The sequence below is a fragment of the Alosa pseudoharengus genome, unplaced genomic scaffold, assembly GCF_046254945.1.
Source record: "Alosa pseudoharengus isolate Yale_2024_CS ecotype anadromous, Long Island Sound unplaced genomic scaffold, YU_APseudo_1.1 YU_APseudo_1.1_scf_16, whole genome shotgun sequence".
In the NCBI taxonomy this organism is placed as follows: domain Eukaryota; kingdom Metazoa; phylum Chordata; class Actinopteri; order Clupeiformes; family Clupeidae; genus Alosa; species Alosa pseudoharengus.
The window spans coordinates 6354407-6370974 of record NW_027468630.1 but is presented as its reverse complement, the minus strand read 5'-3'; the positions used below and the strand labels follow the sequence as shown (position 1 = coordinate 6370974).

Sequence of the window (16568 nt, the reverse complement as noted above, 5' to 3'; positions counted from 1 at the left end):
TCCTGCGCAGCCTACAGATGGAATCTCTGGAAAACCCCAACCTGGAGCCACCTAGAATGGCCCTCAATCGAGAAAGGTATGACAATTTACATATTATAAAAGTCCACGCTAAATAGCAGAAATATCACAAATACTACCAGTATAGCTACCAGGGACTCACCAACAGCTACATAAACAAAGCACAAGACACAGCACACTGAGGCAACATATACTGTATTTTACACCAATAAGTGCTATGACTAAGGATATATGGCAGATAGTGCCAGTTTAAACCAATCCATATGGTCCAGTTTGTATTTGTGTCACACTGTAGGATACAGGTGATTCATGTCATGGTTTGTTCTCAGTAGCACAGCAGGCAGTTAAAATATTAGTCTTTCTGTGTTTGTGTATGCTTTTGTGGTTGTGTGAGCATGTTAGTGTGTGTGTGTGTGTGTGTGTGTGTATGTGTGTGTGTGTGTGTGTGTGTGTGTGTGTGTGTGTATGTACGTGTGCGTGTGCGTGTGCGTGTGTGTGTGTGTGTGTGTGTGTGTGTGTGTGTTTGGATTTTATGTGTGTGGTTGGGTTTTGTGGTAATTACGGTCTGGTAGTGATTATAACCTTATGCTTCACTTCAGCTGGGTTGCTGTTCGGTGCCACTGTTAACCTTCCCTGACCTGTGAGTGTGAGTGTGTGTGTGTATGTGTGTGTATGTGTGTTTTGTCCTCTTCGTCGGAGTAACAATATGCTCCTCTGTAGCCCTGAGTGCAGGGAGTGGGCATGTTCTGGATGAAGCATGGCTCCTTGTTTTAGGCAGATAGAGAACATTGTGATTTGCCACCAGTAAGGTCAAAGATCACTCAAACAGAAGGCCCCTAAGGGATTTCCACCACCCCCAACCTCAAACTCACAAAATACTTTTTTTCTCTGAAGATTATAATCCAGACATATTTATTGAACATGGTTTCCAGTAGAGGGTCACAGATTTTGATTCAGAATAAAGTATATACATGTACAGCATATGTCTATTTTGAATAAATACATATTTTGAACAAAATACATTAGTGTAAGCCCTCTCTCTTGAGTCACATCACTTGTTTCACAATGGGACAGTTAGACTTAAAACTTGAAAGATTTCACATTTTTATATTTAGAATTACTCTGGCCGTCTCGGTCAGGATTTAATGGTTAAAGTTTGTTTGGTGTAATTGTTGATGTGTGTTTGTGTGTGTGTGTGTGTGTGTGTGTGTGTGTGTGTGTGTGTGTTAGGCCCTTTGCACTGCTGCCTCCGCTGGGCGAGTGGATGCGCGTGTCCCTGGCTCACGCAGAGCACCGGAGGAGTCTGCTGCTGGACAACGACGACGTGAGACAGGCCGCCAGGCTACTGCTGCCCGGACTCGACTGTGAACCCAGACAGCTGAGGTACACACACAGATGCACACACTCCCTCTTCCTTGCACAAACACTTTCTCATATAGAGCCAAACACATACTCACATCACATATGCTCACACACACACACTGACACACACAGACAGACACACACACACACTCTTCGATCACAGTCTTACACACACACACAGTCTCAGAGTCCAAGGAACAATATTCACCCATGTGTCTGTGTGTGTGTGTTGTTTACCCAGGCCAGAGTGTTGTTTCAGCTCCTTTAAGCGTCTGGACTCTAGAGCGGCCACAAACAAGTTCAACCTGGACCTGGGCTTCAGGATGCTCAACTGTGGACGCAGCGATCTGATTGGACAGGCCATACAGCTGCTGGGACCAGAGGGCGTGAATACCAAAGATGACCAGGTGCAGACAAATACACACACACACACACACACACACACACACACACACACACACACACACTCAATCACTCATCGGGTGTGTTTTGCAGCCCTCTGCTGAAAATGAGAAGGCTTCCAGGTCTGCGCTGAGAGAGGAGATGGGAGAGGAGTAGGGTTGGGTATCGTTTCAATTTGAACGATTCCGATTCCAATTCCGATTTCTTATTTCGATTCCGGTTCCTAACGATTCTCGATTCCGATTTTTTTTAAAGGCAGGGTCAAAAAAAGTTTAGGATATTTTAAATGAGCTAGCTAACCAACGGTCTTTCTCAGGGTATCTGCACATTTTCCAAGTGCAAATTTAAAGACTTTTAAGACCTTTTCAAGACATCTAAATGAAAATTAAGACTATACCACGGCAAAAAGATATATAAGACTGTTTAATGCAATAGTTTTTTTTTCCTACTAATTTTAACCCCCACCCCATTTTGGATGTCTACAGAAGTTACCAAAAATATTTTGGCGAAAGAAAATAATTGTGTGTGAATTACCTTCACAGCTATAAATGCCCAATTTTAGGGTCTGGACTGCTTGCTTTTGAAGCTGGCTGTACTGTACATATTTGGTTTTGCTTACTGCTGAGGCTGTTCTTCACCTGTGTCTGTAGTAGCCTAGGGCTACTTGCCAAAGACATGTGCACTGGACTGGATTCCCTTAAATATTTTTTTCAAAGTTAACTAAGCTATTTACATATTTTAATAAGCCTACTTTATATAATGTACTATGTGCATCTATTGTCCATATGCAGCACAGCAAATTAAAGTTAATCCACTACTTTACATTTTGCATACCAGTTGTATCTAAACCAACCAAAGCTTGACTGAAACATTGTAAAACCATTGACTTGTTTTAAATTAATTAAGAGACAGGTCCTCTTCGCATGATCCTGCTGAAAACTGCTGGTTTCATCTCAAGCACGCACGTATGAACGCATGTATTTTTATGTAGCAGTCGCCGACATTCAAAACATATGCGGTAATATTTCACAACTTTTGCTAAGTAGGCCTAGCCTACTGGGAAACGCTGGCAAGCAAGCTGCTGGCAGATATTACAGGTAGGCTATTATAACTTAGACAGATATTTTCTTCCCTAGGCTAGGCCAGCAACACACGCTGGAAAGATGCAAACAGATCAACTTAACATACCGGTATACAGTATTTCCTCCTGATTGCGAAGCACTGCACATAATTTCACCAGCAGTCTTCGCGTCCATAGTTTGTGAAACGATGCTGCGTCCGAGCAAAGACTTTAGATGCCAAGCGCAACTCCAAAAAGGAGAACAAATAAACGTCCGGCTTGAGGCTGCGGCGGACGCCGGACAGGGCTTTTAAAATCCATATGTCCGGCCTAAATTCGAACATATGGCCAACCTATCGCTAACTGGCTTACCAACTCTTTCTCCCGCTCATTCTACCGTAGGCTCCCTCATTCCACGTAGGCTACCCTGTCTATCTCTCAGGCCTCAGCTACACCACGAAAACGCCAGGCATATTATTTTGTACATAGGCCTACTGTATTATTACCGTTTTCACACCTTTAACCAAACCCGTGAAAAACATCTTCACTCTGCAACCACTACACTTCCTCCCGTAGCCTAATAGCCTATCACGTATACAATTGCGTTTTAAATACACGAAACTGGATGGAGACATCACTCGCTCTCTTGCACTCGCTGGCGGTCCCATACGCACATTTAATACCTCTCTTTCGAAAATTCAGTTGTAGCCTATATAAGACTTTTTAAGGATCCTCGGGAACCCTGCTTTCTGAATGAAATAGTCTGACCTTCTCCATGAATTTTAATTATATTAACTATGCGCTTCTTCGTTGGTGTTCAGACGTTTCTTCTTCCTGTCGGCAGACTGGGAATCGAAAGTAGGAATCGAAATTTAAACTTTTGAACGATTCCGGGAAAATCGCAAAGATAGTCCCGGTTCCAACCAATACTCGATATTCGATACCCAAGCCTAGAGAGGAGATGGGCTATAGGAGGAGAGAGGGGTGGAGGGGTGGAGGAGGAAGGGAGGGGAGGGGAGAGAGTGGTGGAGGAGAGAGTGGTGGAGGAGAGACAGGTGGAGGAGAGAGGGGTGGAGGAGAGAGGGGTGGAGGAGAGAGAGGTGGAGGAGAGAGAGGTGGAGGAGAGAGGGGTGGAGGAGAGGAGAGAGAGGTGGAGGAGAGAGGGGTGGAGGGGTGGAGGAGAGAGGGGTGGAGGAGAGAGAGGTGGAGGAGAGAGGGGTAGAGGGGTGGAGGAGAGAGGGGTGGAGGAGAGAGGGGTGGAGGGGGAGGAGATGGGCTAAACATGCTGCAAACCTTGAACTAGAAATGTTGTGTTAGATAAGACAAGACAAACAAGGGGATTCATACATGTGGAGGTAGACAAAAGACAGGTAAACAGTAGACAGCAGTAGCAGGACATTGGTATAGTGAGGTCAGTCTTGTCAAGTGTACATTTAGGAAGCTAACACTATATCTCTCTCCCTCTCTCTCCCTCTCTTTTCCTCTCTCTCTTTGTCTCTTTCTCTCTCTCAGGGGATGACTCCTCTGATGTATGCGAGTGTGGCTGGGGACGAGGCTCTTGTGCAGATGCTGGTTGATGCAGGGGCCAGCCTGGAGGTGACGGTAAGGACGCCTACCCTCCCTCTCTCTATCGCTCTCTCTCTCTCCCTCTCCCTCTCTCTCTCTCTCTCTCTCTCTCTCCCTCAGCTCCAGTCATCTGATTCCATAAACACGCTGTGAAACAACAAACACCCTCCCAAGAGGTCAGGGCAAATTCAGACTGATGGTGTCCCTTCCGTCTCTCTCTTAGTTTTTCACTCTTCTCTCTCTCTCTCTCTCTCTCTCTCTCTCTCTCTCTCTCTCTCTCTCTCTCTCTCTTGGGTTCCCTCATCTGTCTGTACCTCACAGGTTCCGGCCTGCTCGTCCACTCATCCTTCTGTCCATCCGGACACACGGGATTGGGTGGCTCTGACGTTCGCTGTTCTGCATGGGCACTTGTCTGTGGTTCAGGTGAGAGCATAGCACAGCACATCAACCCTTAACCGTACATGGTGTTATCTAAGCAGGACCATAGCACAGCACATCAACCCTTAACCGTACATGGAGTTATCTAAGCAGGACCATAGCACAGCACATCAACCCTTAACCGTACATGGTGTTATCTAAGCAGGACAATATAGCTGTGAAATAGAGAAGTAAATCAGGCTAGACAGGCAATGTTCACCTAACTACTGTACATGCTGATTTGCTTTCAGCAGAGTACTAATTAGTTTTGACTGAAACCACTGTTTTTATGTGATGTATAATGTGACTGTGTTTCTGTGTTTCTGTGTGTGTGTATTTCTGTGTGTGTGTGTGTGTGTGCGTGCGTGCGTGCGTGCGTGTGTGCGTCTGTGTGTGTGTGTGTGTGTTTCTGTGTGTGTGTGTGTGTGTGTGTGTGTGTGTGTGTGTGTGTGTGTGTGTGTGTGTGTGTGTGTGTGTGTGTGTGTAGTTACTCTTGGATGTGGGAGCAGATGTAGAGGGTGCTGCCAGCAAGGGTGGGCATCAGGGCTGGGCACCCACTCCCTTACAGCTGGCATCTGCAGCAGGTACAGTAGGCACTGGACAACACAACAGTTCCATTCAAGTCCTAATCTCTCCATCTCTCTGTCTCCATCTCTCTCTCTCTCCATCTCTCTCTATCTCTCTCTGTCTCCATCTCTCTCTCCATTTCTCTCTCCATCTCTCTCTCTCTCTCTCCATCTCTCTCTCTCTGTCTCTCTCTCTCCATCTCTCTCTCTCTCTTGCTCTCTCTCACTCAAAAGGAACCTCTTTTACCTCAGATGAAACATAGAGTATGTATTCTGTTGTAAATCTGTTCAATGCACTTTCAGTGTGGTTGTTATATTCAGTGTGCGTATGTGTTTTTATGTATGCAGGTAATTATGAGATGGTGAGTCTGCTCTTGGATCGAGGGGCAGATCCTCTGCTACAGATGCATTGTGGGGCTGCTCTGACATCATCGCTGTATGAGGACATGAACTGCTTCAGTCATGCTGCTGCTCACGGACACAGGTACTGTGTGTGTGCATTTGTTTATATATGTGTGTGTGTGTGTGTGTGTGTGTGTGTGTGTGAGTGTACTTTGTGTGTATGTGTTTTGTTTATGCGTGTCTGTGTGTGTGTGTGTGTGTGTGTGTGTGTGTGTGTGTGTGTGCATTTGTGTGTGTGTGTGTGTGTGTGTGTGTGTGTGTGTGTGTGTGTGTGTGTGTGTGTGTGTGTGTGTGTGTGTGTGCGGGTGTGTGTGTGTTTTGTTTATGTGTGTGTGTGTGTGTGTGTGTTTTGTTTGTGTGTGTGTGTATTTTGTGTGTGTCTGGGTATTTTGCTTACATGCATGTAACACACCCCATCCATCCCCCCCTCTGCTGCAGGAATGTGCTGCGTAAGCTGCTGTCCCACCCGGAGGGCCGGCAGGAGGAGGTGCTCTCCCTGGAGGAGATCCTGGCTGAGGGCCTGCAGGACTCCAGACCGCAAACAGGCAGATCCAGCCAGCAGGGGGCCCCGCCGAGACTATGCAAGGCCCGGATGAGAGCCCTGCAGCAGGCCTGCCTGCACAGCGCAGAACATGGCTACCTGGACGTTACGATGGAGCTCCGTACACTGGGTATGTGTGCCCTCATGGAATGCATTGTGGTGATATGCAGGCCCAATTAAAGGGGTGGTGTGTAAAAATTCTGTTAGCTTCGAGTTGTTTTGAACGCACCATTACATTTGTGATGGCACTCTTCCATTGACTTGCATTGTATTTAGTACAGCACCACACATGGAACAAAGCAGTATTGCAAGAGGGGCTGTCTGTCAGACAGTGGATATCTGGCCAGCACAGAGCATAGGCTTTTCTAAACATTATGTCCAAGGCTGTGATTTCTTCACATTGATTTGGTATTTCCAAGTCAATTTCGAATGTCGTAAACAAAAAAAAAACATAGCCTTTAATTAGTGCTTCAGATGACGATTATGAACGAAGTGCAGGAAATGCACATATTAACGTGCACATGCTTTTCCTGCATTTCGTTCATAATGATAACTTTGTAGCCGTGTACTGTCTCTGTTTTAGCAGCGTCATTGTGGAATTCCTCTCTCCCCTCCCTTTGGCTCCCAGGTGTGCCCTGGCGGCTCCACGTGTGGCTGCAGTGCCTCCAGAGTGCCCAGCAGCAGTCCAGGGTCGACGCACTCCTGTCCCTCCTGTCAGACTTCACCTCCATCGGCCGTGAGGAGTATTCCCAGGCCCTGGTCTCTGACGGTCTACCACTCATGTTCAACATCTTCAGAACTACCCAGGTACCATTTCATAAGATATACTGTACTAGTGTAGTCGAACCCTTTATCTTGAATTTGTATGTTTTTTATTATTAGATTGCCTAGGTGTTTATTTTTTTTTGCAATGACCTGTTGACTGAATAATTTCAATAATAGAAGCTGAAATTTAGCCAGATACCACCGATAACACTTCACCTATCTTTTAGCAAATAATCATAAGTTGATGATCTGCTATACTGTACTACCATACCATGCCAAGCATATCTTAAACAATTCATTCATATTCACAAGTGCAGTATAAGTTATTTTAGTATGTGATTCACTATTATAATGATATGGACAGAGATGTTTAAAATAGACCCATCCTCTCCCCACTACAGAATGATGAGCTCATGAGACAGCTGGCGGCCATCTTTAGTCACTGTTTTGGCTCTGCTCCTCCTCCTCCTGTTCCAGCGGCACGGGACACACCCTCCGCACAGCTGGGTAATAACACTACATACATTACACACACACACACACGCGCGCGCACACACACACACACACACACACACACACTTCATTTACAATATGTCGAAACCACAAGGTTCTCTACATCAGTGGTTTTCAAAGTGGGGGCCGCGAGGGGGTGCCAGCAAGTTGGAAGGAAAAATAAAAGAAACAAATAAATTCATTTGAAAAATAATATACTAATAACTAATAATAATTACTATGAGGGTTGTTATACAATGCCATTATAATAACTTGTCGCATATCTGAACATTATATTTTCCATGATAATGACTGGGAGTAATAGTAAAGTGATAGCTCTCTAGCAGAAAGCCCCAAATGCAATTTTTACACACTGTATGCTTCATCGCGAAGTGCTTGTGGCTAAAATAATTATTAGGATTAGCTTAATGTATTTTTACATTTGCCGTAGTATTGTCGATGGGTTTAATAACACATCAAGGGGGTCCTTGGCCAGAACCTAGTGGTATTTGGGGGGCCTTGTCGTGGAAATGTTTGGGAACCCCTGCTCTACATGACGCAGGGAATTCATGTTTTATATGGAAGGCTGGTATATACACCTACAAGAGTCAATTTAAGTGGGAGTTTTAAATGAACATTGTGTCATGTTTCTCTTTTGTGTTGCTGATGTTTAACTGTGGATTGTCCTCCTGTGTTTTATTTAGATGCCCACTTCCTGAATAACCGGGAGATGTCTGACGTGACATTCGTAGTTGAGGGACGGATGTTCTACGCCCACCGGGTTCTGCTCATGTCTGTTTCAGACAGGTAAGAAACACATGGGTATATCCTCACACACACACACACACAGAAAGAGAGAGAGAGAGAGAGAGAGAGAGAGAGAGAGAGAGAGAGAGAGAGAGAGAAAGAGAGAGAAACACACATTGGTATTTTTCTGTATTTTGTTTCATTTTCTGACCCTGTCCCTCTCTCCTGGTCAGGTTCAGGGCCTTGCTTGAGCCGACGCCCTCTAGTGGACTGCGAGAGCATAAACCCATCCCTATTACCAACGTCACTTACACCACCTTCCAGGTAACACAGCCTGAATGGGCAATTTCACACCCATTACAATAGTTACCACACTGGTAACAAGAACTTTAGTATGGAATTAAATATGATCTGTGAGTCGGTATAACTTTCAGTTAGCTTTCATTAATTTCTTAGTCTCCTGTAATAATTGTGGTGATAATTTGGGAAACTAGGTTTTGTTCATCAGCATAATGGAGACTGACCTGCTCCTTGTCTGTCACTCACCTCTCTCTCTCTCTCTCTCTCTCTCTCTCTCTCCCTCTCTTTGTCTTTGTCTGTGCAGAGAATGATGAGTTATTTGTACTGTGGTGGCAGTGAGTGTCTCAGAGCTCCTCTATCAGACCTACTGGAGGTAAGTCATGATCCACGGTCTGCACATTTAGCTGTTGCTGCTAAATAGATGTCAAAGGATTGCTGTTAAAGTCTGACCAGGTGTTTCTTTAAGGTTTTGAGACTGGCTGTCTTTTGTTTATGCCTCTTTATATAGCTCTTGGCAGTGGCCAATGCTTTCCAGGTGGGGGCGCTGAAGAGGCAGTGTGAGATGCTGTGCTCGGACAGAATTCAGCTGGACAATGCTGTACGCCTCTACCTCAAAGCTAAGGTGAGAACACAGCACGCAGCATACACCCTTGGGAACACACAACACACAAGTGTTAAAATGTGTACATAGTTTTACATTTAGTGTTATTTTTGTCAGTTATGTGGGGAATTATCCATCTGTTATTGGTGAGGTTTATTAATCATTATCAATACATCAGAGTAAAATGTGTCTCAGAATCTTATCAAATGACCCTCTCTCTTTCTGTTCATCAGACATTTGGAGCGACAGAGCTGGCTGTGTTCTGTGAAGGCTACTTCCTCCAGAGGATGCCAGACCTCCTCGAGATGGAGGACTTTCAGAGCCTCCTTCGCCCCTCCTCAGGGTCACCTGCAGTGAGGTCACAGCTGGACCACCTGCCCCTGGAGGGTCTGCAGACCACGCTGAGCCGCCGCCTACTCTCCCTCTGTGTGCCTGTCCAGGGCTGAGCTGGACAAGGGACACGGACCTCATCTCATCAGTGGAACCAATGATACTGTGGGGGGGAGGGGTAGAGAGACACAGACCAACACTACAAACAAGACGCTAGTGGTAGAGGCTCAGAGTACAAGTACCTAAAACCTGCCGAAAAAAGATAGAGGAGAAATCATCTCCAAAATAATCTAATGGATAAAGTGAGCCTGTGAAGGACAGCTATCCTTTTCCTTGTCCACGCTTAACTCCAGGCTCACTACGAATCCAGTAAGTAAACAATGTGATCATTCACCGGCTCACGGACAGTTGAGAACCAAGACTGGACGCATGCTAATAGTGCCCTCTAGTGGCCAGATATTTTCCACACAAAGGCAGGTGCTATGATGCAGGTCTGCCTCTTGATGTGTCCACATCTGAAGCACACATGCAGTGTGTCTCACTCAGGAGTGGGTTTGAGAACTTCACGAAGCCAGTAATGGGAGAAACACAGGTTTAATACAGTTCTATGGGTCATTGCGCTGTGTAACATAATTCATTAAATTGATGTATAGTTTTGTCACATATTTAATAATTATCACATTAAGCAAATCATGTAAAATATTTAAGCTGTTAACTTATATATTGGCTTGCTGATGTCTGCCATTGTTCTTCATTTTTCTTTCATTGTAACTCATAACGCTCAAACTGCTTTTGAATGTGTATATCAATAAACTTCATATAAATAAGCCCAACCTAGACCTAGTTTGCACGTTGTGTAGTCATCCAGAATTGGTTTTGGACCGACGGACGCAATAAAGACATGATCTACACGTCCATCAGACGTCTAATGTTTAGTGGGTTAATGCTCAAATGGATGTACTCAAGCATGAATGATGCAGCCATATTGGAGTGTTACACAGAGGAAAGCCTCACTGTCTGTTTAGTTGTGTCTCTTTGCCTCTAGTCCTCTGATACATTAGTGTGCACGAGCCACACTAACGGCTCCTACACACAGTTGCGTTCCGTCAACGCATGCCAGTAGGTGTTCCCGACGGTAGCTATGCAAATGACTTGAAGTATAACTGTAATTTGATTGGTTGGTGCCGTCCGTCGATTGGCTTGATTGGCCGGTGCCGTCTGTCGGTGCAACACCAGCTGAACTTCTTAACGCGAGCTACTGGAGAAACGCGACGCAACGGACCCACAATTCAGTTCGGCAACGGATGACGTGAGCCCATGTAAAGTGTATGGAATGCGTCTCCAGCAACGCAACGCACGCAGCTGTGTGTAGGAGCCGTAAGTGAAAAGCATCTTCAAAACACTGAATATAATATATAACAGAAAAAAATGCATATAACGGAACTACATAACATTTCTCTGAGCTAAATAAACTTGAAAGTTGTTTAGTGGAATTGGTAAAGTGTACTGAGAATGGCCCCTCCCTCACAATCCTGTGCAGTAGCATGGCACTAGAGCAGAGAGGCTGCTCCAGTTTGTCATTTGCATGTACTTATCTGCAGGGTTTTTTTGTTTTGCAAGAGCCCCCCACCCTGTAAAAAAATATTTGTAACTGTACAAAATCATAGACACTAAAATATTGTATGTGTCACAGATTCATACACATATTTAATAATTTCTACAGTTATAAATCATTTTACTGCTACACGGTGTAAATGATACATACAATACATAAAAGACACTTCTGATTCCCAAAGGTGAAAGTATTTATACCTGCAGAAGTGTATGTGTACCATTGATTTGTAAAAGTGATATATTTGTAATTGTAAGATTTTTTGTTGTTGATTAATTTATTTGTTTATTTTTTATTTATAAATGATCATGTACAATTTTAAACATACTAATCTAATACTGAATTTGACGAAAGTGGCAAAGAGAGAAGAAAGAGAAAACAACAGAGCACCCCTGTGCAATATCACTTAAATATCAAATGATTCAAAATTGTATCACTCACAAATTTAAAGATGAACAGTATGCCATAATGTTACATGGTGCATAAGCGATATGGACATATAGCTTTTCTCAGATGCCCAGTAGTAGCACTACAATGGACAGTCAAGAGTAATTATGAACACATTTTTGGTTTGTCGACTGTCCTGAGTGCTGCCCCCCCCCCCCCCCCATCATCACTCTAGTCTTTAAACAGATAGGGAGAAGTTCATGCCAGCTGCACAAATGCTTTTATTGGTGTCATAATACATGGAGGAAAACTTTACCAATCTGTGTTTAGTTGGGTCTACTGCATTTGCAGCTACTATTCAAATGTTTGAGGTCATTAATACATGTTTTCAAATAAATTGCAAATACAGAATGGACATAATTAATGTTGGAAAGGACTCCATAACCTTGTAGATGAAAATGGCTGATTTAATGGCTTTTTAAATGCAATTTCTACATAAGTGTAGAGAGATCCTATCAGTTTTCAGTGTTGTGAAGGAGTCAACTGTAGTTGATCTAGATCAGTGTTTCTCAAAGAGTGGTCCCGGGACCACAGGTGGTCCACAAGCTATCCTAAGTGGTCCACGAGCAGACATGGTAAAATATAATATAGATGAGTTGTTTGCAATATTGAACCAACTTGTATGTAAATCCAAACAGTTCTGCATCACTGCTATGTAAGCTACGCCAGTTTAAATCATGAATCCTCTGACACAATAAGCAAGGTGCAAAGACAATAAGCAAGGTGTTTTTTTATTGGTTAAGTGGTCCTTGGTCTGAAAAAGTTTGAGTAACACTGACCTACAGTAGATTAACTACATTTTGCAGGAGCTTGCCGGCAGTTTAAATTAATATTTATATAGTGATTGTGTAGTGGCCATTGGTCAGTACTCAGAAAGTAATATCCTTATAAACCTCCCAAATCTTAGCCTGAGCAGGAATCACCATGGCCATGCTTCAACCAGGGGCGGACCTGCCATTAGGCATGGTCAGGCAATTGCCTGGGGCCTCGGCCACCAGGGGGCCTCGTCATCCCCTTATCGTATTTTTTTTTTTTTTTTAAATAAATGATCAAACAATATATTCTAATCCAAAAAATATTTTGCCTCATGATTGCTCATAAACTCATCATAAAATCAAATGACCGCAGGTCCGCTTCCTGTCACCATAGCAGCAACTAGCTATCTGAACGAGGTCTTGGTGAGGTGTGGAGTTGAGCGATTGACAGCCAGCCATGAAACGTTTCCAGAGTGTAAGTGATACAAGAAAAAGAAAAAGGGAGGAGGAAGAATTTAGAAAGAAATTGCCTAAATGAACTAACTTCTTCCAGTCGAAGAATTATTCCACGGAAGAAAGTAATTTGGATAGCTCTTGCACTAGGCCAACATATTCTTCTACTGATGATGATGATTATAATGTTGATCTAAGTGAAACAGTCGTGAGGGACAAGATCACTGTCACTGCCGAAGTCCGCACTGGTGCTGTTGGTGCTGCTACGGACACCATTTCAGTAGCAGAAGCTTTGGGTGCAAACGAAACCAGTACGTGAGTAGCCCTAACACGATACAGTTATCAGTGACGACCCTGCGTTATGGCCAGACACCGTAAGAGATGCAGAGCGAGTTGAAATCGTTAAAAAAAAGGCCCTGTGCAAATTAAGAACTTTGAATTCCCCAAAAATGCAGATAAACCACCCAGAAGATTCACGGTTGAACATTATTACACGACCATGAAAAATGGAGAAAAAATAAACAGAAAATGGATAGTTTATTCGGTCAGTGCAGACGCTGTTTATTGTTTTGGATGTCGGCATTTTGGAAGATCGAAAACCTCACTTAGTTCGCACGCACACACTCACTCTCACTCCCTCTCTTCTACACATAGCCTACACAGACAGACTCTCATACATAGCTACATAGAGTATATTCACACACAGAGACCCCAAACCCCTAGCCTACTCTCTCTCTCTCTCTTTCTCTCTCTCACTCACACACACACTCACACCATTCATATTTGTAATGGGGGAGCGCGGGGGGGACTGTCAGGATCTGGCCCAGACCGTTGAGTTTGTGCCACTCTGGTGGCCATTTTGTGTATTGTCCTGTGTTTGTTTTTGCCTGTTCCCCTTGTGCTTTATTACATTACATTACATTACATTTGGCTGACGCATTTTTAGCCAAAGCGACTAACAACATGGTAAACAGTTTAAGTTTAGAGCAATTCTCAACAATATTAGGACAATTTAAAAAACATTAGAGTACAGTAAGAATAAGTGCATCAGTGAGTGCTGTTTTTAACAGTTACGTGTCAGTTTAAGACGGCTGGTGAGTGCTAGGATCAGCAAGACTTGTTGTAAGTGTTGCTATGAGAGGAGATGTTCTCTAAAGAGCTGGGTCTTCAGGAGTTTTTTGAAAATGGAGAGGGATGTCCCTGCCCTAGTAGGAGCTGGCAGTGTGTTCCACCAGCGAGGAACAACAGATGAGAAAAGTTTGGATTGGCCTGAGCGTACCGGAGGTAGAGCTAGACGTCGTTCGTCTGAGGAGCGCAGCGGTCTGGAGGTAGCGTATGTCTGTATGAAGGCATTCAAGTAGGTGGGAGCAGAACCGGAGACTACTTTGTAGGCAAGCGTTAGAGCCTTGAATTTGATGCGGGCCGCCATAGGTAGCCAATGTAGCTGGATGAGTAGCGGGGTAACATGTGCCCTCTTGGGTTGGTTGTAGACCAGGCGCGCCGCCGCGTTCTGGATCATCTGAAGTGGTTTCACTGCGCAGGCTGGGAGACCTGTCAGGAGGGCGTTGCAGTAGTCGAGTCGTGAGATGACTATTGCCTGAACCAGAAGTTGGGTGGCATCTTGATTTAAGTAAGTCCTGATTTTCCGTATATTGTAGAGTGCGAAACGGCATGACCGGGCGACTGAGGCAACATGATCTGAGAAGTTTAGTTGGTTGTCGAGAACAACTCCTAGATTTCTTGCAGTCCTGGTAGGTGAAACAGACAGAGAGTCAAATTTGATGTTGATGTCGTGGTGTATGGTAGGTTTAGCTGGGAGGACCAGCAGTTCAGTCTTTGAGAGGTTCAGCTGGAGGTGGTGTGCCTTCATCCATGTAGCTATGTCTGAGAGGCAATCCGAGATCCGTGCTGAAACCAAGGGGTCATCAGGTGGAAAGGACAGATAGAGCTGTGTGTCGTCTGCATAGCAGTGGTATGAGAAGCCATGCGAACGGATAATCTGTCCCAAGGAGGTGGTGTAGATAGCAAAGAGAAGGGGGCCCAGTACTGAGCCCTGGGGGACCCCTGTGGTGAGATGATGAGGTGCAGATAGCTGACCAAGCCATGATACGTTAAACGAGCGTCCTGTGAGGTAGGATTCAAACCAGGAGAGAGCAGAACCGGAGATTCCCATGTTAGCGAGTATAGAGAGAAGGATACGGTGATTAACCGTGTCAAAGGCAGCCGATAAGTCAAGCAGAATGAGTACTGATGACCGAGCGGTCGCCCTGGCTTCTTTTAAGGCTTCTGTTACAGACAGCAGAGCCGTTTCGGTAGAGTGGCCGCTTTTGAACCCAGACTGATTTGGATCCAGAAGGTTGTTCTGTGAAAGGAAGTCAGAGACCTGTTTGGAGACTGCTCGTTCAATGCCTTTGGATAAGAAAGGCAGGAGTGAGACAGGGCGGTAGTTCTCGACTTGAGCAGGGTTGAGAGAAGCTTTCTTAAGTAACGGTGTTACCCGGGCCGTTTTGAACGCTGTTGGAAATGTGCCGGAGGTTAGCGAGGCATTGATCACGTGTGTGATAGCTGGTGCGATGGTCGGGCTGATGGACTGAAGTAGGCTCGTAGGTATAGGGTCCAGCGAGCATGTGGTAGGACGGCTGCATGTCAGGAGTCTAGATACTTCATTCTCAGAGAGAGGCGTGAATGCTGAGAAAGATGATCTAGCAGTCCCAGTGTGTGACTGCTTTGTGTTACCTGCCTGTCACCTGTCTTTGTCTCCGCCCCATCTCCTTATTTGGTCTGTGCTTCCTGTCTTGTTTGTTTTCACTCCATTTCTGTCTCCTCACCTGTTCCCTGTTGTCTCGTTGGTTTCGTCCAGTCCTCTGTCTCTCTGTTAATAGACCTCTGAAGTTCGCCTACAAAAAAGCTGCCATCTTTGACATCCGGTATCTGGCGATTTTTCCTATGGGAAAATAACATGGGGATTTTGAATAATCGCACCTGTTAAAGTCTCGAGGGCAGGGTTCTAAATTAACTTTTTTGATCACCAGCCAATGTGGCTGGTAACTTTCTAAAGTTACTAGCCAATCAGAATTTCTATTAGCCATTTTTTTCCCGGTGAAAATAAGAGAATTATGAGTTTATGAGATGAGTGTCACTGAATGCATTTGGTCATTTTATTAACATTGTTGCCATGAATACATACCACAAAATATACACAGAAAGTGCAAACCCTTCATTTCATGTTTGGGGTCTCATCTATCTATTTCTCTATCGATATCCTCATCCCCTGCTTCATTCCTTTTCTCGCCCCCATAAGTCTGTCCTAACCACTGCCGCATTTAGTTTAATCTTAACTTAATAAAAAGGAGATATCAATTATCATCAACAATGACAAGCCAGCTAGAACCTGCCACTCGTTTTCTCCCTCTCCTGCGCACTCAGATGCGTTCTCAATTAAATGGAGTAGCATAGGGCCTATGTTCAAGTTGGATCTTTATAGAGAAGACCTGAAAAGTATCATCTTTATGTTACATGCTGTAGGTGCATGTTGACATTGTATACTTTCTCTAACAAGAGTGAAAAACAGTTTGCAGTACAGCTACTATTTATTGGCTAAATGTTGGTCCCTCCTCTGTCTCTTGGTGCCCTATGCACAGTGCGTGATGCGTGTGGTGGTGGTGATAACTGATCAGGACTTTTTAAAACTGAAAATTTTCGCCTACAGTACAAGCTCCTCACGTTCCATCT

The 16568-nt window shown here is 44.5% G+C and overlaps 1 protein-coding gene across 1 annotated transcript in view; it reads left to right on the top strand.

Moving 5' to 3' along the window:
- Positions 1 to 10339, top strand: part of LOC143126150 (ankyrin repeat and BTB/POZ domain-containing protein 2-like) — a 26792-nt gene extending 16453 nt beyond the window's left edge. Inside the window, exons 3-17 of the mRNA XM_076288058.1 lie at positions 1 to 76; positions 1249 to 1401; positions 1622 to 1787; positions 4355 to 4444; positions 4730 to 4831; positions 5313 to 5409; positions 5740 to 5875; positions 6232 to 6464; positions 6963 to 7141; positions 7501 to 7606; positions 8296 to 8398; positions 8572 to 8662; positions 8943 to 9011; positions 9147 to 9260; positions 9473 to 10339. The exon at positions 1 to 76 is cut by the window's left edge and continues 132 nt beyond it. Of these exons, the coding sequence (XP_076144173.1) occupies positions 1 to 76; positions 1249 to 1401; positions 1622 to 1787; positions 4355 to 4444; positions 4730 to 4831; positions 5313 to 5409; positions 5740 to 5875; positions 6232 to 6464; positions 6963 to 7141; positions 7501 to 7606; positions 8296 to 8398; positions 8572 to 8662; positions 8943 to 9011; positions 9147 to 9260; positions 9473 to 9685 (1928 nt within the window). The 3' untranslated portion in view covers positions 9686 to 10339. The remainder of the gene's footprint in view (positions 77 to 1248; positions 1402 to 1621; positions 1788 to 4354; positions 4445 to 4729; positions 4832 to 5312; positions 5410 to 5739; positions 5876 to 6231; positions 6465 to 6962; positions 7142 to 7500; positions 7607 to 8295; positions 8399 to 8571; positions 8663 to 8942; positions 9012 to 9146; positions 9261 to 9472) is intronic.
- Positions 10340 to 16568: the final 6229 nt, after the last annotated feature.